Below are 25,560 nucleotides of genomic sequence, written 5' to 3'. Positions count from 1 at the left end.
AGGACTGAACCAGCTTTCTCCTGATGGATGAATACAGTGCCTGATAAAACAAACACTGTGTGTCATGTTGGCGGTAAACAATCCCCAAGGTTTGCAATTAAATACCAAGACTGCGTGAGACAACAGCAGGGGTGTTTTAAGAGACGTTGCATAGACATGTGTTATGATATGCTATTATGCTCATTCTTTAGATATGTTAACTTACTAATGTTAGCTTCAAATATGAGGTTTAGATTTAAGGCATGAAAACCAAAGTAGTATTTGTTACCGAGAGGTTATGGTGCAGCTCTGTATGTGATGCTGAAAAACGTTTTTGCACAAACACACAGACAATTATAACAGATGTTCCTTTCCAAAACAAACTCTTTACTATCTACAGAATTTACAATTAGGTACAACATTTTCAACAGGTCAAGAGCTGCTTGAATCCTTGACGACCACCAGGGCTTTCTTTTTTGTCTCTTGTTTGTCATCAGCGTTTTCTTCTCCTTTTTGGAGGTGGTATAACTAGAGAGAACAAAAACACATTATTAAGGCTTACTGCTTCCTAGTTACATGTAGCTAGTTCATATATTACCTCTTATGTGTGTTGTGACAAAAACATGAATGAAAAAATGAAAATCAGGAATGGGAATAGTACTGCCAAAATGAGGTCAAACAGGCCAGTTAGGCTGACCTATTTCTCTCTTCAGCTTGCCTCATTCAGCTCACAGTGAAACCTAGAATGGCTCAAGCTGCACTTGGAAGTAAGATCAGGCTTTTAGTTAGAGGGGACTTCAGAGAAATGTAAAACTTTTTTTTTTTTTTTTATCTGCTTGAACTATATATATATATATATATATATATATATATTTTTTACTACTGTTTTACCTTCTTTGGTATCACTGTCGTCTTCTTCTGCAATCATGGGCATACTAAGCCTCTGAGGGTCTGTCTCCATGGCAACCTCATGCTTCACCTCATCTGCAAGACACCAGCAAAAGAACATTTTACTTTGTAGCTATCTCTGAACGAGCATTAGAAGCCATAATGTAACCACTAGTTTATTAACAAATCATTTGACTTATACATGCACACACATAGCATTATTATTTTGATTAAGAAATAAGTACCTGTCTCTTCATATCTGCAGAGATTAAACAGTGATATAATAATAATAATAATGATGATGTTCAGCCTATGATCTATGTTTCCAATTAACTATGTTTCTTTAATAAGTTAATGGGCCTTGTGTTCAAGAAAATGAATCTTACGCAATGTCTCTTTAATTCATTTCTGTCTCGGGTTACTACTAAGACAGGAAAAACTATTTAAACCTGAATCAAAAGATATAAGATGTATATATAAAATGTTTCATTACATTTCTTCAAAGCCTTCTTTCCCTTTTCTGCCAGTCGTCTTCTTTTGCCACCACCTTTCTCCACTTTGCCCTGATCAGATCCCGATCCTGAGGACTCCAGTTCTACCTGGCGATGTCTTCTTGATTTTGGGGCCTGAAGAAAACAGACAAACCAGAGCTCAAAGCTAAGCCAAGCCAAACTGTACAGTACACGTTCTTCAGTCCGAAAAACAAGTGAACTTTATTTATCAATACAGGCTCCCTTGTTATAAGACAGCCCTTTATACTGCGGAACCAGCTGTAAGGCAGTAGGCTTCCATTTGACCCATAATGCCATTACAGTAGCACCTGTATACTCGTTATAAGGTGGAACACAAATTGCATGGCCTCTTGCCCAAGGCTCTTGACTACAACGTTATACAGGGGGTTATTTATTGTGAAAACGTGCTCCAGTTTCTAATTATAGTTCTTCAACATACTATTACTTAAGCCATGTTGTAATCCAAACTTTTGCTGGGTAGTTATACCAAAATAATATACACCACCATCACCAAGATGGACAAGTCTATGGTTTAGAGATAAAATCAATTCCATATCCAAGCAACTGAAGAATATAGTCAGGTAAGTCAATTTAAAAATCAATTATATTCATCAATACTACGTTTTCTGCTTTAGACCATCAATCATTTTTGAATGCATTAAAAATAAAATTAACCATATAGTCCACTAAATAAAAACACATGGATAAGAATCTGAATTAACATAGGGGCTGAATTTTAATGAAATTATATGACTAATTAGGAAATTTAACTGTGTGTGTGTTCCAGCATATGGCTCCAAGCATTAGCCTTTTTGAAATATAAGAGTATACTTGGCCTGTCACTGGTAAACATGCAACAGTGCTGTACTAAGAAACAGCAAACAAGACTGATAAGAAATAGACCCTTCAAAAAGATGTTTGATCCATGAATGCATCTGATATGTAGAAAAAAATACATAATGTGAAAAATGCTCAATCCCAATGTGTAGGGTCTGGAATATACAGCAATCAGAAAAAGAAAGAGAATGCGAAAAAGTGAGAGTCAAAAGCTTTAACCTGCCCTAATACAACATATGAACAAAACACAAGAATGAAGGAGAGCAAACCTCGGTAACATGGCCGTAGGATTTGGATTTTATTTTCTCCAGCATCTGCGCACGTACAGACGACTGCAAAAGCAAAAAGAAAGAACACAATGTTGATACATATTTCTCTGTAGTTCCTTCACTTAATAGATCAGACAACATTAAAACTACAAGATTTTCAACACAATAAAAGTGAGATCAGTAATATTGCTGCAAAATCGGTAAAATATTTTAAAATCTTGGCAATCACTCCTTTTTTAGGCAAATTGAGTAGTAACACCCATTATCGTATTTCAGAGATTTAGTACTGGCAGTTTCAATACCAAATTCTCCAATTGCATTTTTATATAAATAAATAGGTAACACATTCCAAACAGATCCAGACAGGATACCATAGGGAGTATAAAGTAACAGCATGTGAAATTGGCACTACAGCAATTTTTCTTGTGGCGACAGATAAGCACACAAATTCCTTTGATGTACACAAGATAATCCTCTTCCTAACTTAACTGAATCAACGTGTTCACATTTTTTTTTATCTATCAGGCCAGTTCTAAAGAATTCGGTTTGCACTTCATCAGCTGATAAATGCAACACAATTAGTGTGTAATACTTGGAACCAGGGAGTTCCTTTCCTGTTTACTCAGTGTGAAATGAAATGTGATTGGGCTACGTTTCCTCATGCTTTCCACAGCTAAATTGTGCTTTTAGGACAAGATTGAAGCTGGGAATAATTAAATGTGGACTACAGCTGTTCAGATCAAACCATGCCACAAACATTTATGAAAAATCCTATATAAAATGTTGTTTCAGTATTCTTGTCACTCAAAGGACCCTATTTCTTCTGTTTGCAAACCAGGGTCTTAGCACATTTGCCTATATAGGTCTGTGATGATGTGGTCATTCCAAACTTACCTCATTCACCTGAGAGCTTCCTTCACCAGCACCATCCTCCTCCTCCTCCTTCTTCTCCTCCTCCATTCCATGTGCTTCTTTCTTCAAGGCATGTTTTAACTTCCTCTGGGAGACAAACAGTGACTACAGTCATTTGTTGTCTATAGAAGTTTAACTGCTGTAATGTGCAGAACAACTTGCTGACTTGTGTGTTTTTTTTGTTGGTTTTTCTTTTTTTTTTTTTAAACCAACGGTTTTATTGTTGAGTGTTTGTTCTGGATTGCAGTAAACTGTATGTGTTGTAAATGACAGGGAAAATATGCTTGGGCATTATGAAAAAAATCCATACAATATCAGGAACCTTGATCATTAAATACATTCAAACCTTTGAATATATTAGTTATTTACTTGCTACACTGTGCCACCCAGTCACCAAAACAGCAGTTTCTGTTTATTTTATTTTTAAAAACACATCATCCAGTGACCAAATGAGGATGGTACAGTAAGTGTTTTGAATGGAAAGAGATAGAAAGTTTTGGGGGGGGGGGGGGGCTATATTAGGTATGAACACTGAGAAAAGGCTAGCTTTAAATTGTTCAATTCATTCATAAACTTTTCAGAATGTTTAGAATGTTCTGAACACCCATAACAGACATTCTATTAGGGTCGTTGATTTAGGCATCGTATTCTCAATTCATTAAGATAACTGTTAGGTAATTTCTACCCTATTCACACTTAAATAATATATTATTATTATTATTTATTTTTTACCAGACACCCTTATCCAGGGTGACTTACAATTGTTACAAGTTATCACATTAGTTTTACGTACAATTACCCATTTATACAGTTGGGTTTTTACTGGAGCAATCTAGGTACAGTACCTTGCTCAAGGGTACAGCAGCAGTGTCCCCCATCTGGGATTGAACCAACAACCCTCCAGTCCAGAGCCCTAACTACTACTCCACACTGCTGCCCATGTGCTTTACATGATCATGACACACTGAAACAACATGATTATCACTTCATTCAAAATGGGAGGACTGCATATTATTTAAAGAGTGTGGATATGGTATTACTCATCCCAGCTTAATATCAAACCTCTCATTGCATTTCTAGCAATTGACAATCTAACAAATCTCATTAGTTCTAAATGGCAGAGCACAGTAATGCAAATGTGTCCAGAAGCAGGGATGCTGTTCCACAGCACGGATGAGGAATTAATGAAATTCTACCTCTGTGTGACATTCCATCCAACAACATTACAGCTTAGAAGCTGAGATGGCCATCTTCCACCAACAAGGTAGAAAGAAAAGAAGTAAAATGAATTGAAGCCTATTGAATTTAACCACCCAGAACCCAGAATTCAATATTAACACTTTTGCCTTTATCAGTTCAGTGATCACCTCTAAAAAACACGTTAAACATGTATTTTCATCCACCTCTGTCCTTAACCTGCAGTGGGAATGCCACCCAGATTACTAACTCCCCAACACTGTTCGTCTCTATTTAATCTTTTGAACATCATGCTGTGTGCACTTGTTACACTGTTACATTCTGGCTATTGCACACAAATTCCTACCTTACGGTTTTCCTGCCACTCATGAAAGTCCAAGGCAAAGTTTCTGAGGTCCGACACAAGATCTTGTTTAATGAGGCTCAGGGCTTTGTCAGGTTGGGTCTTATCTGACGAGATGGCACATTTCATTTTTTGATAGTGTTCATGTACATTTGTTATTTCCTAACAGGAGACAGAAAGCAAAAAGGAAATGATACATCTCAACCAAAATAGAATATGTTTTATGGACGATGGCTGTAGTATCACACCCACCTGAAGATTGCAGTACCTGTTCAGTTCTGTCAGAACAGTAACTCTCCAGAACGTCTTTCTGGAACCTATAGGCTAAATATTCTTTCAGTAATAACACTCTTGATATAAAAACCGCATCACTGTTGAAAAAACAAAACAATTACCTCCAATGCATCTGTGGTAATAAGGGTATTCACTTTAGCAGTTCTGTCTCTAAACTCTTCACAGATCTCCTGGCGGGGCATTTTCTGTTTTATCCTATAGAAAAGCTTTAAAAAAAGGGCATAAAAAATATTTATTGGAAGTGATGAGAGCATTATTTTTTGGGGCCTTGGATATTTAATTTTATTAACATTTATAACATTTTAAAAATGTTACAAGAAATCAAATTATTGGATTATAGAATAATGACAAAGAAAATGTCAAATATATTTGAAAATGATTAAAAGATTATATAACCTGGTCTGGTTAAAAACATGATTATATATATATATATACAGTGTGTGTATATGTGTGTATATATATATATATATATATATATATATATATATATATATATATATATATATATACACACACTACCGGTCAAAAGTTTTAGAACACCTCCATTTTTCCAGTTTTTATTGAAATTTACGCAGTTTAATGTCTCAATGTACTCTGAAATTAAAGCATAGAACAAATAAACAATTGGAGATAAAAAGAAATTATGGAATCGTTTTGTTTAACAAAATTGAATCTAAATTTTTGACTCATCAAAGTAGCCACCTTTTGCAGATATAACAGCCGAACACACTCGTGGCATTCTTTCTACAATGGAAATCAAATATTGTTCGGAAAGTTCTTCCCAACACTGTTGCAGAAGTTCCCACAAATGTGTTGCACTTGTAGGTTGCTTTGCTTTCACCCTTCTGTCCAGTTCATCCCAAACCAGCTCGATGGGGTTTATGGAGACTGTGCTGGCCAGTCCATGATTTGAAGCCTACCGTCTTGTTCTTTTCTTCTAAGGTAGTTCTGACATAGCCTGGAGGTATGTTTTAGGTCATTATCTTGCTGTAGGATGAACCCCTGACCAACTAGGCGTATACCAGAGTGTATTGCATGGCGCTGCAAAATGCTGTGGTAGCAGTTTTGGTTCAGGGTGCTACTCACTCTGTGCAAGTCGCCGACTCTGGATCCAGCAAAAGAGCCCCAGACCATCACGCTTCCTCCTCCATGTTTGACAGTTGGTGTCACACACCGAGGAACCATCCTTTCGCCTACTCGACGGCGTACAAAAACCCTGCGTGATGAACCGAAGATTTCAAATTTTGATTCATCGGTCCATAAGACCTTCTTCCAGTCTTCAGTAGTCCACTGGCGGTGCTTCATGGCCCAGGCAAGCCTCTTTTTCTTATTTTGCCATCTTAGCAATGGCTTTCTTACTGCCACTCAACCTGTCAAACCTGCAGCTCGAAGTCTTCTCTTCACAGTTGAAACTGAGACTTGCTTACTTTGACCAGTGTTAAGCTGTGCTTGAAGCTGTTGTCCTGTGAGCTGCCTATCACGCAAGCTGTTGACTCTCAGAAATTTGTCTTCTGATTCTGTTGTGGCTTTGGGTCTGCCAGACCTCTTCCTCTCAGAGTTTCCTCCAGTTTCCAAGTGCCTTTTGATGGTGTAGGAAACTGTACTCACTGACACCTTGGCTTTCTTTGCAATTTCTCTAAAGGAAAGACCTACACTTTTAAGGGTTATAATGGTCTGTCTGTCTTCCTTTGTTAATTGCCTTTTTCTCGCCATTATGAGAGCAATATACTACTTCCTGCAGTACAATACTGTCCAAATAATGCTTAAGAGGGTGTAGTAACACAGTCTGTTCCAACACTGCTTTTATACAGACAGAGGGTTTGTAAGTAATCAACAAAAGTTGGGACACCTGTAGGAATTGTTAGCATCAACTTTCAAGGCTTAATTTACTTCCATTGCTGCAGAACAGCTGTAAATTGTTAACCCATTACTTGTTCCCTGAAAAGGGCCTTTTTGTATAACTCTAAAATGTACATTATTTTTCAGTTTTTGGTAACCTAAACTTTTTTTTTTAACCTCTGGCAGTTTACGGCTTACCTTTGTACCATTTCAGGTTATTCACTGGACTTGAACTGCTTAAATTTCAATAAAAACTGGAAAAATGGGGGTGTTCTAAAACTTTTGACCGGTAGTGTATATATAGTGTGCACTCTAGTGTTAAATCAAAAAAAAGAATCTGCTTTTTTTTTTTTTTTTTTTTTTTTTTTAAATACAGATATAGAATGTTACTTTTAGAACTGTGACTCACATTCAAATGTATACCGGTACATAAAAATTTACTCAGACACAAAATGTGAAACAGAAAGAAAAAATACTTACCAAGTGGGGCATGGCTGTGAAGTGAAACACTTTGGTCAAAAACATCTTCCTTAGAATATAAACTGCATCAAAGTGTTGTGCATTAATGACATCTTGTTGGAATGCCTCAACTTCTTCCCAGTCTTTTAATGCTAGTCTGATCTGAAAAGTGCAGAAAATGTCTAAGTCCTTACATCTCAGTATTACACTACTTGTATTCTTAATTCAATCCATACACTGTCTATTGATATTTCAATGTTCTACTGAAAGGATTAACATTACACAACTTGTGTATCTGCAACACAGCAACAGAATGCATGAAGCCATCAAAGGAAATGCTTCACTAACCCCGAGTAGCACTAGCCTTGGACTATCTTGCCTAAGGTAACATTTCATATATCTCTGTTATCCCTGTGTGTTGGCAGTAATTTTATTTATAGGACATACCGCTTCCTTGGGCTGACAGAGCTGTGTATTATAGAGCCCATAGAGGAGGTATAGTGCACCCACTCTTATCTGAAAACTGTATGGAGGGAAAAAGTAATGACAGGCAGTAGACAGTGCTTCTCTGCTGAAATTCCTCTTCTCAACATCTCCCATTTTACCACTAGAACAAGGCAGAAAAAAAATATTTAACAGTGCAACCTAGTGGAGGAAAATATATGTGGATAACCTGTAATGGGTTCAGAGCAAAGCTGACCAATTTTGAATTTGAATTTGAAGTACGAGATGGCAAATACACTATTACACAACAAATCAAATATCCACGCATAACTATAAACTGACAGCAAGGTCTACTGGTTTGGTCGCAGTATTAATTGCAAACATGTTTGAATAGGGAAGGGACAATACTAACCACACGTATTTAAAAAAAGACATGCGAGTAAAATGGCTTACTGGAATATAGTGGAGAACTTCATTTCCCGCCAGAGAGCAGAGAAGTCTTCATATCGCACAGAATCAGTCACCTGAAATCTGGTCAGCAAATCTTCGCAGTCAGCCTTCAGCGTGTCGGTATAGCACACGTTCATGTCTGCTCTGGTTTACTTGTAATTAGTTATTGTGGCAACACACCAGTAGCTGAAACAAAATTAATATCAGTGATATTGGTTAAGGCCATGGAATGCAGATTAAATGCAAATTAATCCTATCCTCGAATGCAAAACCCGCCAGTAAAACAGTGACTTATTGTAGCAAAAGTCACTATTCAACAAATAACAAACTACCTACTTTCACGTTTTCAGACGCAGTCCATGTTGTTTCTCGCTTTTTGCTGTTAATAACAATAAAAAGATCAGATCACATTAATCGATTATGCTGCTTATTTCATGTATTACTGTAAACAAAAAGTGTACAAGGACTCTTGGTAATTAAAAAAAAACAAAAAACATTAAAATACCGGTATGCTAGGTTAGCGATTACAGCGTCTTATTTTAGAACTGTGCAACCATGCCTAAAGAACAGGGTACTTCCGTGTTACTGATGGCAGTTTGGTCCAAAATGGTTATAGAGAGGTGGCGTTCTGGATCTCTTTTTGTGGATGTGCTGTTTGCATAATATGCGGTTTAGGGGACAGTGGCATCTTACATCTGTACATTTAATGTTGATATCGATAACATTTTTACTGGGAGTTTTCTGTTAAAAGTTACAGTAATTATTTTGACATGCCAGACAGTAAAGCACCTTTTACGATTTAAATTTCGGAACAGAGATAAACAGACACGTGGTATAAATATAAATCGGGTACAATTTATAAAAAAAAATTACAATATTTTCTCTTCAATGCGGGATTTTGGTGCATGATCGTGAATATGTATTAGCAATGAACTCAATCTGATGTTTTTTAAAACACACAAATCAAGCTGAACCAATTCTTGTTTGTTTACAGTGACTGGTAACATTTTACGATTTTGAAAGCGTTGCGTCTTACTTTGTTCTGAAGTTGAACATTCTTCTGAAGTACCCAATTGAGAAATCAAACACACACACACACACACACACAATAAATGATCTGCCCCAGGAATAACTTAATAACTGATGATTGATGACTGTTCTGCTGTTGTCAGATTAGCACTGGAGTGTAGATGCAATTAAGAGCACGTACGCGGGGTGTGGCTAAGAAATGTGACGTGCGGTTTGGAACGCAGCCTGGTACAAGCGTTATTTAGAGTAGTGTTGTGTCTAATCCTGATCAAGCTATAAGGAGGGAACGACAAACTTCACGATGCACGGTAAGAGTCCTAAGTGATGCTATATATTTTCACATAATGCGTTTTAAGATTTAATCTTTGAAATGTGGGGTGTCTATAGCGGTATGGTATTAAACATGTGCATAGGTGGTAAATATTTTAGCCAAAGCCGGTTATTTTAACGTTTTTACTGTGTAAATGTTCATATATATCTGTGTAGATAATGTAGACTAAAAATAGCACGCATATGTGCTTAAATTAGCGTTATTTGTGAAAGTGGAAAAAGATGAAACAATAAGGATGTGCAAATGTGGTTTTTCGAGTTTTTAATGTTAACAGAATGCAAAACTGGGCACATCCTATTCGATACACAGGCTTGTTTAGTTGTCAACTAATATGTGAAGAGGTCGATACCATGAGATCTGTTCATTAAAGTTCAATTAGCTGAAAATACTGTATCGCAATCGACACTAAGTTGTGCATTACTATTCTGAATGCATATTGCATTGTTTTCTCCCTGCTGTGCTAACTGCTTAAGGAAAGTTTTGTTGTATTTTTTTCCTGGAAGGGAGACAAACTGTACTGTGTGCAGACCCTTTTCTAGAAATAATGGAAGCTTCAGAACGAATAGTTGATATTCACGTGGAATTGTTTTTGTTTTTGTCCACTATAAAATGATACAACATTTTGTTTTAGGTTTAAAAATAATGCATCAACACTATATGGCTTTGTTGGTTTGGAAGTACAGTAAGGCAAAATGGGTGAATATTCCTGTTGTTTATAGGAATTCTTAATTGTTTCATCTCTGGAGTGGCAATTTCATATTACAAAGTATTGTATAAACATGAAATTATAAACAAGAAAACAACATTAAAAAACATCTCATGTAACCACGCATTTATATAAGCTGCAATATATATATATATATATATATATATATATATATATATATATATATATATATATAAATGAAAGAAAAGGTTTAAAAAAATGTACACAAAAAATGTAAAAGATCTTTTATTTTCAGGACGGTTCAGGCAAAAGCCCTTCTTCAGCTGTTTAAAAAGAAAGTAAACACAGTGCAGTAAACTTGTTGTTATTCAAGAATTGTAATTATACAAAATTTTGTGGACGGTGTCATGATTATTAGAATAGAATGTTCATTCCCAGAGCTTCCAAAGTTCCCAGTTTGAAGATAAAGCACTGATTGATCACACAGACTGTGATGTCTTCTATGATTTATATATATATATATATATATATATATATATATATATATATATATATATATATATATATATACCCTCAAGAACATACAATTTTAGCTATGCTACAGGGTATGAACTTCACATCAAATGTTAATAAAACCGGGTTAGAACATTCCTTACCATAAGTGACTCACTGACTAGCGAAGATGGTCTTGGTTGTTTACATTCAGCAACTTTTAGTTTAATTGCATTTTTTTACATGAGTTGTGGATTAAATTAAAGCTGTTTAATGCTGCAGTTATGTTGATTGAAAGCCTGAGATGGGAGTGTGATTTTTCCATCCAGTATTTTATAAGTAGCTTTGAAGTTTACTGTTGATGTTCAAGTGGTACATAAGACAGATTTAAAACATGTAGCCTGGTCCACATATAATGTTTATTGATGTAATAAAACAATACATTTAGTGTTAGAACCAACCACAGACAGCAAAGGGATGATTTAACAAAATGAGATACATGTGTGTTACGATCACACAAGAAAAGGTGTAGCTAGGGCTAAAAGGTTTTAAAAAGAAACTGAAAGTTATTCCTTACTTGATATCATAAACTGATGTTAATAACCACATGTAAAACAAACACTGAGTATATTAACATATTATGCATTTGGTAACAATGCAAAACCTGCAACACTTCTTGTTTGATTCATCATCTACACCACAGCAGACAAGTGTAACATGTATACTCTTTACCTACACAATAATTAAGCATGAACTTTTACAACTACAGTAAAGACTTTAGCTGGTAAAAAGTGACTACTGAAAATATACATATATTCTATTAGAATCCGAAATGTTAACATCCCAAGATGAAACCCACCCACAGACTACCAAATCAGGCAGAGCGTTTGTAACAATGAATTCAAATCTTTAAGTACAAATAAACAGCATGTGACTTGTGCATTCCAGACTAAATATGGTTTTACTACTATATAGAAAATAACTGAAGAAAAAATAAATTGCTGAATCTTTCATTAAAAGTAGTTTAAAAATGTTTAATATATTGCATGAACTGCTGGTATAGTTTAAGAAAATATATATTGTGCGAGTGTCGCTACAATGCACTGCTGGCAAAGCACTCTTACTTAACAGACAGGGTAAAAGTATGACATATCAGGCAGCTAGCAACACTGAAGTAGGATTACGAAAAAAAACCTTGGTGATAAAACACCAGAAACATGATAAGACTGCAATAAAGCTGCCAGCACTACACAGCGTGACTTTCCACTTGTGCTGCTCCGTGCCCATAGATGTTCTTATTTTTTGTCAACAAAGCAGATATTTTAAAACAAAGGTTTTGGATTATACTACAGCTGCTATACTAAGTGGGTGCAGCACTGTAGCCTGGCTTCAGATATAGAAAATATAAATAGACTGATTTGGATGCGGATTCACCAGTGTCCCAGACTGAGTGTCGCACAGGAGAGTGTGCTTCAGCTGACTTGATCCAGAGCCCGGATTAGGTCTTCACCCTGAAGCAAGGTCTGTTTGCCTTGAACCGGAGCATTTACTTCACAATCGTAACGGGTGAGCTGTGGTAATCCGCTGTTTTCAAATGAACAGGCTAGCAGTCTGCTTGCCAAGTCTGCAAAAATAAATAAAATAAAATAATTTTTTTTTTTTTTTTAAATCACTATTTTAAAAAGGTTCCACTTCAAGTCAGTTTACAGTTTTAGTAATGAACTAAAAGTATTTTAACCTAGATAGTCCATATGTTACATTACAAATCATTAGAAGCAAATATTTGATAACACCTATCCCTATTTTAAGAGCTGGTACAGTGTTAGAAGAATTACCAATATCCAGCTAGTTTAGAAGTTAATCAAAGTTGCTGAAATTAGAAATAGTTACATTTTACTCTCAATTTATATCATTTCTTTAGACATTTTAGATTTATAGTAAATTGGAAATAAAATACAACAAAGGAGGAATACTTTGAAGGCAACACTATGCACTTTGGAATCAGAGGAACAGTTTATAACATTTATTATAATAAAACTTATACAAAAAACAAACCTGTTGGCAGTAGGAGAATGGTCTTATGCGTCAGCACCTCTTTACCACTATCCTCAGATGCCTTGGATCTTTTCAATGTCCCCTCATGTTGATGTAGCTGAGTACCCTAGCAATAAAAGAGACAGAAATTTAAGAAAATGCAGCTATTGTCTTCGATTGTTACGTTTATGGAGTCAGTAGTCTGCTGTAAGCTTTTAAACTGACACTTTCAGACAATGTTTAAGACAAAATGATTATTCTAAATTACTGTCAAAATAGCACAGTATCATCGGTTTCATTGTAAACAGGTGTGTAATAAAACAGGTTTTATTTACAGTGGTATTGCCAAGTGGTGGAATGTGAATTACCCAAACCATTACTGTTAGCATTGAGCAGTAAGAGTCAGAAAACTTACAATGCCAACTGCCTTGGAAAGTGAGAGCCCACTTTCTAGTTTTCTCTTCCGCTGAGCTAGCATCTTTGGGGATAACTCTTCATCGAAAGCAGTAGGCCTACAGAACAAGAAAATAGTAGTTTAATAGATTTTCACTATACTAATTCCACAATCAACATTTTACAAAACGTCACTGTTTACAGTTTTAAAAGAAAATAATATAAGGTTGATAAGGTTTGTAAATACCTTTTACTTCTCAAAGGAGTTCCTGGATGGGATTGGTTAGACTGTTCCTCCAACTTTACTAGAGGTTGTGTGCTTTTTCTGATCGGAGAGGATGTTCGGCTATTTTTTCCACTGAAAGGCGAATTTGGAGCACTCTTTACTTCTTCTGTCATATGCAGAGGTGAGACTATACTCATCAGGGGCAGGACATCATACTTTGCTGCTGTTGGTGCAAATGTGACTAATGTCTGAGCTTTATGAAAGATGTCAGGAGGGCTTGCAGAGATGGGCTCTATAGAAGACAGTTGGTCCAGTGTGCGTAACTGGAAGTCATCATCCATTGGGATATAAGGAGCCAACATTTCCAAATCAAAGTCATCTGCAACCTAGAGACAGAATTTAAAATTAGAAGGTGACAACATGCAATGTCATTACCAAGGTAATGCTCTCTAGTCAGGGAAATGCTTTTACAATTCAAAAATGTGTCTTTTTTTAAAGCTGTTAAAGCTAATAGGAGTTCACAATTGGTGAATGAGGTTTCTAACTATGACTTTGTAACAAAACACAGAATTAATATGAAGCAACATTTCTGTCCAGAAGGGTAACTAAGAAACAATATTATGGACAATCTAAAATAATCTAGTACTGGCTGTAGAAAGTTATTTGTTAATAAACTTAATATAAAATGTTTTGTTAAAAAAAAAAAAAAAAAAAAAAAAAAAAAAAAAAAAAAAGAAACACCTACCTGTGTAGTAAAGGGGGTCCTAGCTTCAGTATCAATGGCAAAGAGTTTCTCAACCAGATCCATCTTAAACTCACCGGAAAAATCAGTTTCAACTTTAAAGCAGTAATCACTGGGACTGCTTGGCTGTAAAAAAAAAAAAAAAATTAAAAAAACACATTTATTTAGGTACATATGTATAGTCTGTATCTTGCTATACAAAGTCCATGTATGCCTACTAACCTAAATCTAAATGTACACATGTATTATTATTATTATTTTTTTATACTCAACCACTTGACTGCCACTAAATGTACTAGGCACGTCCTAATCGAGTAATGCAAAAAGATAGGCTTTTGTACTCTCCTTTAAAAATGTATTCTTTGTACAGAGACTGCTGATTGAACAATCGGCTTGAAAGGACATGGGATAATGGCAGTGATTAACTTCCTTGTTTGACAATCATAGTCAAGTTAGGTGTTAATCCAAAAATAAATGCCTGTGTAAAATAAACGAATTAACTTAATCTTAAAGGGGAAAAATGTAATAGGTGGAAAAATGAACAGTTACATTGGCAATCAGTATTTATCTGGTCAGTTCATAAATGACACACACCTCTGGCAAACTCTGGGTTGCACTTGGTAAAGGTAAGTCTGGTGTTTGAGGAATGGTAAATGAAATTCCCAGTGGCTCTGTGCTGGACTCCAGCTTTGTGACTACTTCCACATTCAAAACTGGGTCATGACTGCTAAGCAATGGCTTCACCACTTCTGTGGGTGGGAGAGGGGACATCAGCATCTTCTCACTGGATGAAGGCAGCATGACATCATTGTACAATGGAACCTCCTCAAGCTTCTTTATCTCTGAATTATCTGTGTGGCCAAACAGCATATCGGTTACAAAAGCAAACAAATAGTAACAGATTTAAATTTTATATTGTACATACATTTTTCTAAATGCAGGGAAACTACATATCTAGGCTCAATGGTAAAATCTACCCACCTGATTTGCTGAAATCCAAAGAAATGATGGTGTCTCCTGCAGCTGGGGCAAGCAGTGTCAAGGCCTCTGGTTCTTCTTTCAGTTTCTCAAACAGGCTGTTTGTATTCTCCTCTGGATCAACCTGCATTAAGAGCTTTGTAATGTCTGCATCTGGAGACTCGACTGGTTTTAATACATTCTCAGTCTGACCCAGGGAAAATACAAGGTCTTCTCCAACTACACCACTGAAAGCAAAGTAATTAGATGAGGTTAAAGTAATCTTCTGAATCTACTAAAAAGCACAGACACACAATTTTGTTATTTTAAGCATGTTATGAAAAAAATGCAATAAGCTGTTTTACATTTAAATATGTACAATAATAATAATAATAATAATAATAATAATAATAATAATAATAATAATAATAATAATAATTATTATTATTATTATTATTATTATTATTATTATATCTACCTACCTCAGGACATAGTTCACACACACAATGCACTGTGGCTGAGAATTCTTGGTGTTGTAGATGACAGTAGCTTGAGTTTCAACCCAAACAAACCCCCCTTTCTTGGCCAGCATCCGGTATTGCCCTGTGATGGCTTGTCCTTTTGCAAACACTGGTTTAAAAAACATAAATAAATATTAAACAATCTGAGCATACATCATGAACTGTACTTTGAATATAACATTGAATAAAAAATACAATCACTAAAGTAAGTAGAACAGTACTGTCAAAGGCGTTGGACGATTAAGTTGCTTAACTAACCCAACACCGATTGCTAGTCATAGTTGAAGTTTAAAGATATTCAGCACCAACAGTAATGAATAAAAAGGTAAACATCATCTTTAATTGTGAATTTCCATTCTGAGTTGAACCCCTGTGCAACCAGCCAATGATTGATCTCCACATTAATCTGTTAATGTTCTCTGAATTATTTTCAACAAATAGTAGGCACATCAGCTAATGTGTAAAAAAAAAAAAAAAAAAAAAAAAAATGTTGTCAAGAATACACCACAAAAACAATGCAGTTTAGTGACATTTCAAAGTAGCTAAAACATTTTCTTTTGAACATATCATTTGAAACTGTTTTGTATAATCACATCATAGGTAAATTGCTGCAGTTTTGGTCTCCCAGTGGATTCCCTTCTGTGCAGCATATACACCAGCAAATCTAAACAATGCTGAGCCCCACAACTTTTTTCAGTATATTCATTAAAATATTATTCTTGAGTTTATCATCTTCTAGTCTAACCTTTGGTGAAGTCTTAATTAGTACACATTGTGTCTCTATAACCTACTTGGGGAAATGTAAAATATAGCATTGTGTTCTTTGGCCTAAATTGCAATACTGACCTAAAAATGCATTTTACAGACACCCAATGTTCAGTGGGTATACAGTATTCCTGAATGGTGTGAATCATTATTGCTGTAATGCTTACAGTCATGGTGCGTTTTAGTAAGATGGTCAGAATCCAGGGCATGGTAATACTCATACACTGAACGGCCCAGGAGATCTTCAGGCTGGTATCCCATCAGCTCTGTAATTCTGTAACAAAGGGGAGGGGAGAAATGCATCAGCACTGATCCTATAAACCGATAACCTTTTGATAAAGAAAAAAATAATAATAAACCAACTCCTAACTGGAATCTGAAAGTGAATACATAAAGTTACTAAAAATATCTTGTGGAAAGATGTGACTTTTTTTTTTTACTGTAATATATCAGCCACTAGGTGGCAGAGATGTCTCATATCTAATCTTTGTCTGAAACCTAGTAAGAAATACCATAAGGTTTTTGGAAGTAAAATGTGGAAGTTGTCATGTATTCGTGGTTGGTGGGCAATTATAGTAAGGGTACATACAAAAAAATTACCCTCTTTGTGAAATTAGGATCTCTACCTTAATGTGGTCCTGTCCTGACTAAACAGAAGAAGTAATTTCTCACCTCTCATCACAGTATGAGAATTTCATGTCTAGGCTGTGGCGACTTAGAAATGTTTTGCTGTCCAATGGAACCTCAATATTTGACGGGTGTGGGATTGGATCGCAGATCAACACCATGGAAGTCATTGGGCGCTCCTTGTACCCGCAGTTATTCTGTTCTCCTTTGGAGGGGTCACACACCCGGATGTGGCCTGTGCAGTGAAGAACCTGCATTAAAAATACAAAATATGTTTATCAAAACAGATCAGAGCAGTGTAACAGAAACTGAGAACAGCAATATACTGTTGGTGAAGTTCGCTCTGTGGGAGTGTTTGACTGTAAATATTGCTCATTAATTATATTCAATTTACTTTTCACACCTAACCAACTAATATTCCTACAAGCAAAAATAACATTTTCATGCAACTGGATATTTTCATGAACCGCTGAAACAAGACATGGGAGTTTTTGTGAACAAAAACAAAGCACCCCTCGGAGTACAATCTAAGGGGCATGTGATGAGAATGAATAGTTTGGAAACATGAAGTAACATGTACATGTGAAAAAGATTATTATTGTGTCAAAGCATGTGGGGTCTGTATCATTGATATGGCCAGTTTATAGTAACGCAGCAGTAAAAGGGTCGATTTTTACTGGACTACACTGGTAATGCAACTTTTTTTTTTTTTTTTTTAAATAGGAAAATCAAAGAATACAGCTGTACCAAACATTAAAACGATAAAATGTACTGTCTATGCAGTTGTAAGTTCAAAAGTGACATAACCTCAATATGGCAGCAATATCTTGTGGTCAGCAACACATTTCACATGAATGATTTATATAACCCTGCAAATATGGCACTACCTAAAATGGTTACAAGACTTTGAAACTGTGGGAGCGGCTTTACAGGATGCTGTTAGATTTTGCGGCTGCAGTGGATTCATTCAAGCTCCTTTTACGGGTTACATCCCTAGTCCTGTATAGTCTGGCTTTCATAAATATAAAAAATGCTGGACATGACGTTCGGTTTTCTTTGCAAAAATGTTGAACTAATGAAATGTCCCTCTGACAGAAATGAATTGGCACCGGACTCTGCAGGATGGTTTAAAAGCATGAAGCAAAACGATGACTTGCCTTCCAAGTTGCAGACTTGATATTAACAGTACGGCCTCTACTGGTCAGAGTGCACTTCATTCTGAGGAAAAAGCTGCGTTCTGTATTATGCTCCTTACCCTTCTTGGTGGATCCTAGTACACAAGAAACCATCATCATATTATGCTAACTTTCAATCCTGGGGTCTCATCCAACAGATCTGTGTGTGTGTCTGTAGGAAATCCTTTTGGATTAAACAAACAATATGCAATTGTCGTCTCTTTTTTTTTTTAAATCCTTGAAGCAGTGTCACATTTCTTTATAATTTCAACTCTTTGCCTAGAAGTGCCTCACAGCACAGCTTTTTTTATATTAAATATTATCTTCTTATCTCTCAACGCAACACGCATCTAACCCACAGCAGAAAAGATAGTATTTTAAATTGGAAGCCACGATCATTTAAAACCAGTCAGTCCTAATTGTAACACACATTTACTCTTAGTAGTCATTCACACACACACACTGTTTTCTATGGAGAGACCATTACATTAACATCAGTTTTCAATTTTATTCATGGAGGCCCTGTTAGTGACAGGCGTTCACAGGAAATCCAGCAGTGTAATAATATATATTTTTCATGATTATCTGATATTGCCCAAACTATACATTTAAGCTACAAGTTGGTAATAATTAAAACAAGCCAATTTACATAATTCACTCACCTGTTCTGTGTGTGAGCATTTCTCTCAACTCCTCATGGTCACAGGGGTGTGCAAAATCAAACAAGCTGTGCCCTGTTAACTCGAACTATAAGAAGAAAAAACACATTTGTAAATGTACTACTAAAAGAGTATACTTCAGATGTAAATTATTTCCAGAGAAGTTAGACATCAAAAGTCTACTGTATAGCTAAAACATCTTTACTACTGTATGTTGAAGCAGTCCCCCCCCAAACAATGTCAATAAACAATTCAAATGTAATGCCCATAGTTAGGAATTAATAAATCAAAAAGCCAAAAGATCAGTTATGCAATGACAGTATTAAAGAATACTGTAAGCAAGAGTTTGTAAAGTATCAAATAACAATGCTGACACTCATTTAACTCAACATGTTGCAGTACCTGAGTAAGGCCCATGCACTTGCTGACATTTTCAGAAAGATAAACCATATCTCCATCCTCTGACAGGACCATTACAAATCCATCCAGTGCTTTCAGGTAGAAGTTGTTAAATTGGCTCTCCAATTCAGACTCCTCCTTTTGGTCACCTGCTGAAATAGCAGTTCATTTGAGTAAGTTCACTGTTGTATTTTTGTACTTGTTTAATCTGAATTCATGAAGTATTACCTAAAAGCATCTCCCCCTTTTCTTCCATATCCAAAATGTGACTAAGGTCACTAAATACATCAATAAAACGTATATATTATGCTGCTTGAAGTTTCTTTAATCCTTTGTCCCATTATGAGGAGCAGCTGGAGTTCTCATCTTCTACTCTGTATTTGATGTTTTAATCTGACTCTGTTAATTGGCCCCAGATACATTAACTAAACTTCATGCAGAATTGTAAATCTAGTAAAAAGCTATTTTAAAAGAATCAGATTATTATTATTTATTTTTATTATTATTATTATTTTTTTTTTTTTTTTAAGAGAACTCACCAGCACCGAGTACATTTCTCATGCGAAGGTAGCTGAGGATCAGCCTCATTATGGATGCCTTATCCAGGTGCGAGGTGACATTGTGAGGCAGAGGCAACTCGTGGGACAGCTCGTAGAAGACCTCCGACTCTTTGCCTCTTCGACATCTTGCTGCATCTCTTGATTTCTCCTTTCTACGATCAGAACTGACCCTGTGGTGATTGAGAACAGGAAAACTGAAGTCAAAGGACAGTCCTACTTCATCAGAAAATAGATCACACATAATGGCAGATAAGCAACAGCTGGCAGGCAGGAACTTGTATCATATTGCTAAAGTACTGTCTAAAGTCATTTCAAAAGACAGCCTCCATCCCTTTTCCTCTGACGCAGCTACTATTAATTTACATGAATTGACTTCTCGGTGACCATTGGACGAATACCTGGGGAAAAACAAAAGCATTCTCTTCTGATTGGACGTTAAGAGAACCCCGATTCAGTAACACTACTTCATTTATCTTAGTTACTGGCTGTTAGCCAAGAGGGTTGATCCGTCAATACAAGCAACTTTCACTACTGCAAACAAAACATTTTTACAAAGACAAAACGGAAGGCAGTCTGTTTAGAATTGCTAAAGAAAATTACAAAAATAGTAAGCAAGACAATATAACCATTAACATTGCTCTTATAAATTTTAGCACACTGGATCATTTTTTGGAAATTGTGTTTTATTAATTCCAAAAAAATTCAGATAAAATATATTTAGCACAGTCTCTTCCATCATTTAGCTAAGAAATAAGAAAAATGCAATATACAAAAAATAACTGAATGACCGAATTGTAGGCCTACAGTATATCAAGATAAATGATGAAATGAAGCAATTACTTTACAAGAATGATATTCCCACAAGCTTTATTACATTATCACGACTCCTTTAAGAATACAACAGGAACAGTAACTGCAAGCGTAAACACACACCAAAGAATAAATGTGGAAATAGAAATACAGAAATATACCCCACTCAGGATAATACCCCATCTGTATAAAAAAAATGGCAGCTCTACAAAACACAATTTGTCAGTCTCGACTCAGGAAGACTCATCTAACAAGAATTGACTGTGTAACAAGTCAAACTATTTGGTAACCGTGTTCCTTCATTGGCAGAAAATATTTGCCATTTACTATCCAACTGCAATAACACACATTTCATTTTCACTTTTAGCTACACTGTGCTTCGATTCAACAATGCTATACTATACATCATTTCTAGAGCAACTTAGTTTGTATTCTGAACAGGAAGATGTGGAAATAGATATTGTGCAATTTACAGCAACAATTTTAATTGCATCTCTTATGATATTAAAAACAGAACAATGCATCACACATACATGATGCATGCATATTAAAATAACAACATTAAATAAATAAATAAGACCACCACTGGAAGATGTCTGGTTTGTTTGGGCAGTGCTGTGACACTAAATGTGAAGTCTTTTGCTAGCAAACAAACCCAAACAGGAAGCCAACTTCTTGATGCTAAAACTAAAGCAAACTCTTCTTCACACCATCATCTTGTTTAACATATAAAATATTCTGTACAAGAAAAATGTCAACACTGAGAACGTAGGACAGCAATCCATCTTGTCCTTCTAAATCCACTCTATGCAAACTACTCTTCTCCCCTTTAACCGGTACTGTATTTTAAAACTTTTGACTCAAGTAAAATCATGTCCTTCATGTTTCTGCCACCTAAACAAAAGTTAAAATTTGATCACAATATCAATAGCTTGAGAAAATGCTTTAGCTTGAAGTGCAACAGAAAAATAGGTAGGTATATACAGAGGTCGGATTATATTATATTGCTCAGAACTCAGGCAGGGGCAGGGGGGGCAGGGGGGCGTGGCCCTGTGTGTGTGCCTTTATTTTACAGCAAGACGTTACACTATGTAACACGTTAAAGTAGAAAAATATCCCAGGAGAAAAGACTACGTTGTGTAGGCCTGAATTAACTACAGAACAAAGGATGCCAAATAGAAGTTCAATTGAAACACTGTCTTGTTTATTCCCAAAATAAATAGTACATAAAGTTAACACCACATTTCATTTATTTTTCACTTCTTTCATTCCTTGCCATTGCCGTTTCTTCACAGTAAACAGTGGCCATAGACACGTTTTCATAAAGTAATAACATAAGGTTTACTTGTGCATTTTTGTGGCTGAACAAGCAAACGAAAACTGAAATTTTACTTTAAACACTTCAAATAAAACAAAAAGCGTGGAAATGGTGTTGTAAAACGTAGGAAAAAGAAGTCACCGTTTTGGTTCTCATTTATTACATTCCACATAACAAAGTCGCAACAATAAATATAATATATACAATCTATATAAAAATCAGTACACAATATTTCCAGCAAGTTGGGCACTGTTTAAGAGAGGCATTTCAGAATGACGTGCTTACCTTTCTGTCCCTTGAGATTCTGACAGTTTTTCTGACCCAGATGGCGTTCCATAAATATCACTAATCTGCTTTGTTTACTTTTGCTGTCTGCTGTCAAACTTTTAAATAGATGCTGGAGCTCCTGTGTTGATTCTGTTTTTTTTTTTTTTTTTTTTTTTTTTTTTTGGGGGGGGGGGGGGGGGGGGGGAGTTAGATATTAAATCTCACATACCACAGACAATGTGCTGTAAGTTCAAATGGCGTCTGTACCACTTATGAAAAAAAAAAACAATAGCGCAATTTCTATTCCAGACAAAAAACTGTATACGACAGATAGTACATTCGAGAAAAGTGTATTTAATAATATATAAACATTTAAAAAGAATCACATCCAACTTTCTGTTTTTCATAAGGGTTTTTCTAAGATAGTTTAAATATGTAAAACAGTATAATGCAGCCAGTAGCAGCATGTGCTTAAACTGCAATAAGTGCTGCATTGCTTCCAATATGTAAAAAAACACAATCATAAATCGCAATAAGGCAGTCAAAACTGACACTGAACTGTACATTAAACTACTACAAAATAGCTCTTTTCTGGTCCTGATTGCTTTCACTATAATAATAAATATACAATAGAGTTTGTTTTTTGTCCATAAAATGCAAATGTTTTAATTAACTGTAAAAGGCCCATATTGTCGTATCAAACTAACTTAAAATAATGCTAAATAAATAAATAAATAAATAAATACAAGTTTTCTTGAAATACCAAAATATTATATCCACTTATAAAATTGATGTCAATCAATATTAAATCGACCGATGTGTGAAAATGTTGCTTTCTCATGTCATGACCGTGCAGCAAATAACCTTAATCACTAATGATAGAATACTGTAACTGCTTGCAAATCCATTTCAATCCCATTCAATATGAATAGGTAATTGTTTTAAGAAAACAAGTTATACAGGAAATGCGCATGACCCTTAATCCCACTGTGGGAACAGACTCTATGCAGACCATGTAGCACTTACCATGACACAAACCGTATGTCAAAAGCGTACTTTTAAAATGTTAATGCGTTACAAAGACTTCAAACGTAAACCCAGGTCTAGTAATTATTATTTGTTTATTTAGCAGTCGCCTTTATCTATGCATCAGCTGCAGTCACTTACAGTTACGTCTCACCCGAAAGACGGAGCACAAGGAGGTTAAGTGACTTGCTCCGGGTCACACAATGAGTCAATGGCTGAGGTGGGATTTGAACCGGGGACCTCCTGGTTACAAGCCCTTTTCTTTAACCACTGGACCACACAGCCTCCCCAGTAGTAACACTGGTTTATCTAATTTCACATACAGATTTTTGGAAAAAATCAGATCTACGTAAGATAAACAAAAACACTATACCACTGTACCCAAGCTTTTGTTTTTTAAAAATATTTATCCCACTATATGGAGCAAATGATACACAAGGTTCTTTGTTGTTCATTATCAGGTCTCGCTTCTTGTAAGGCATTACCAGCAATTGAGGCGCTTTGAATGTATCAGATTGTGTATAACACACTAGTACATTGTTACAATGTGTTACGATTTATAATGTAGTATTGTACAAAAATACAATGCAAAAAACACCAGCGATCATTTAAGAATTCCGTTGAGTTCAAAGTACACAATTCTAACATATAAACCCAATCTTAAAATTAACCCTCACACAGTACCAGATTAATGACGTGGCTACAAAAAGAGCCCAGTCGTGGCCCCAAAGAGACAAACTGAGGATATATAAATCAAAAGACATATAGAAATGTAATTAGCTTTTTTTGTTAATGATTTAATCGCTACTACTAGACAGTACAAGTTTGAACATAACACTAACAGTAAGATTACATACAGTTACGTCAGTCAAAACAGCTAACGTCACAAATCAACACAAATTAAACTCTCTCGATCAAGCGTAGTCTTCACATACCTAATTTAACCGACTGCATATTCTTAACAACATACAATACTGGCACACCAGCAATTAACATTCTGTAACGTGTGGGTAAACTACACACTGTCTGTTTACACGAAAAACTTCATTTTGTAAGAGTTCTATCTCGGAACAGTAAAAAGTAAAAACTCGCTGACAAATATAGTACCAAAACCTAATAAGATGCCAACTTTAAAATATACCAACTAAAAGTAAACACAAGTCAATTGTGTTGAAGTAAGTAGGTACAACTAAAGCAGTAGCAATACTAGCAACAAAATGGCGACGTGGCCGGGGCAGAACAAAACATAATACAATCATTTACACCCAGTCATTTTACAACAACAAAAAACAAAGACAGTAGTGTGAAAAAACAATATTTAAAACCACGTTAAACTTGCCGTTTTCTCTCTGTAACTGCCACCACCTCCATTGTATTACAAATGATTCCCTGTTAGCTTTTCCAAGGCTCACAATATCCCAGGCCTGCACGAAAATCCAAGTTATATTCCACGGGAGTAGAGTCCGTAGTTGATCAAATATTTTTTTTAACAACCAAGCTCAATTGACTTGCAACTGACATTGGTCGGTACCCCGGTTGTCACAGCATATATTTCAGGAACGTCTTGACACAATTCTGAAGAAGAAATCGTAAAAAAATGGTATTGGTTTTCTCCCACTACGACTTCTGTGCGGTTCACTCGCTTATTTTCTTTCCCGTTTTTCAGCGCAAATTACGCACTAAACCAAGCAGGCTCCAGAGCACGAGCATCTGCCGTCACATGCTTCCAGTGCAAACGTGCGCACGCACAGCCCTGTGTTTGGGTAAGTGCGTGCGCGCTCTTTCACACTGTTCACGCGCACGTAGCTCAGACACTTTTGCGAGGCTTGTGTTTTCTGCTCTTTGATTATCATCATAAATGCACCATACTGGCCAAAATAGTGTCCTTTGATTTTTATTTATGTTTTACCTAATTTTAAAAATGCACTACTTTGTGACATTTAGTAGTTTTGTTCAATGTTAAAAATATAGAAGTCAGACTCATTGCCATGAATCATCAGAACATTAAGATATGCAATTTTTCTCCACCTGGAGAGATGACAATAATATGTATAGAAGTGTCTTATTATGAGAACAATGCACCTGAGCTTGTAACCTATACATTGTTGCTAATTAAGTGCACAACAGATCAAACTGCTA

At 35.7% G+C, this 25,560-nt stretch overlaps 2 protein-coding genes across 5 annotated transcripts; both read right to left on the bottom strand.

Moving 5' to 3' along the window:
• Positions 1-345: 345 nt before the first annotated feature.
• Positions 346-9,598, bottom strand: LOC117422701 (snRNA-activating protein complex subunit 1-like). 3 transcript variants are annotated; one of them, XM_058987986.1, is made up of 12 exons: positions 9,460-9,598; positions 8,760-8,802; positions 8,427-8,609; positions 7,977-8,136; positions 7,551-7,691; positions 5,333-5,437; positions 4,941-5,099; positions 3,380-3,484; positions 2,486-2,548; positions 1,361-1,493; positions 871-963; positions 346-507 (listed from the first exon to the last, which is right to left on the bottom strand). In XM_058987986.1, the coding sequence occupies exons 3-12, from the start codon at positions 8,558-8,560 to the stop codon at positions 473-475; spliced, it is 1,128 nt and encodes a 375-aa protein (XP_058843969.1). In that variant the 5' UTR covers positions 8,561-8,609; positions 8,760-8,802; positions 9,460-9,598; the 3' UTR covers positions 346-472. The 3 variants fall into 3 exon arrangements, with proteins under 3 accessions (XP_058843969.1, XP_058843968.1, XP_058843970.1); XM_058987985.1 differs by lacking the exon at positions 9,460-9,598 and adding an exon at positions 8,929-9,056; XM_058987987.1 differs by lacking the exons at positions 7,977-8,136; positions 8,760-8,802; positions 9,460-9,598 and having other exon boundaries at positions 8,427-8,559.
• Positions 9,599-11,342: 1,744 nt separating this feature from the next.
• LOC117422192 (hypoxia-inducible factor 1-alpha-like) lies at positions 11,343-25,221 on the bottom strand. Of its 2 annotated transcripts, none has more exons than XM_058987984.1 (15): positions 24,761-25,221; positions 19,980-20,170; positions 19,444-19,589; positions 19,045-19,129; positions 18,365-18,477; positions 17,253-17,458; positions 16,748-16,854; positions 15,777-15,924; positions 15,319-15,542; positions 14,932-15,188; positions 14,341-14,463; positions 13,617-13,981; positions 13,392-13,488; positions 12,998-13,103; positions 11,343-12,566 (listed from the first exon to the last, which is right to left on the bottom strand). In XM_058987984.1, the coding sequence occupies exons 1-15, from the start codon at positions 24,790-24,792 to the stop codon at positions 12,415-12,417; spliced, it is 2,352 nt and encodes a 783-aa protein (XP_058843967.1). In that variant the 5' UTR covers positions 24,793-25,221; the 3' UTR covers positions 11,343-12,414. The 2 variants fall into 2 exon arrangements, with proteins under 2 accessions (XP_058843967.1, XP_058843966.1); XM_058987983.1 differs by having other exon boundaries at positions 19,444-19,592; positions 24,761-25,220.
• Positions 25,222-25,560: the final 339 nt, after the last annotated feature.

The sequence above is a fragment of the Acipenser ruthenus genome, chromosome 15 (assembly GCF_902713425.1).
Source record: "Acipenser ruthenus chromosome 15, fAciRut3.2 maternal haplotype, whole genome shotgun sequence".
Classification (NCBI taxonomy): domain Eukaryota; kingdom Metazoa; phylum Chordata; class Actinopteri; order Acipenseriformes; family Acipenseridae; genus Acipenser; species Acipenser ruthenus.
Note: the sequence above shows the minus strand (reverse complement) of the source record. Positions and strands in the feature narration are given on the sequence as shown.

Bases quoted from the DNA above. Each gene is read 5' to 3' on its own strand.
- LOC117422701 (XM_058987986.1), bottom strand. From the start codon at position 8,560: ATGAACGTGTGCTATACCGACACGCTGAAGGCTGACTGCGAAGATTTG. The intron at 7,692-7,976 runs GTATGTCCTATA...TGCACTTTTCAG, and splicing joins TCTGTCAGCCCAAGGAAGCG to ATCAGACTAGCATTAAAAGA. The intron at 2,549-3,379 runs GTAAGTTTGGAA...TTGCTTTTGCAG, and splicing joins GAAGCTCTCAGGTGAATGAG to TCGTCTGTACGTGCGCAGAT.
- LOC117422192 (XM_058987983.1), bottom strand. From the start codon at position 24,792: ATGGAGGTGGTGGCAGTTACAGAGAGAAAACG. The intron at 19,593-19,979 runs GTGAGTTCTCTT...CTGCTATTTCAG, and splicing joins GAGAAATGTACTCGGTGCTG to CAGGTGACCAAAAGGAGGAG. The intron at 16,855-17,252 runs GTGAGAAATTAC...CCTTTGTTACAG, and splicing joins TTCTCATACTGTGATGAGAG to AATTACAGAGCTGATGGGAT.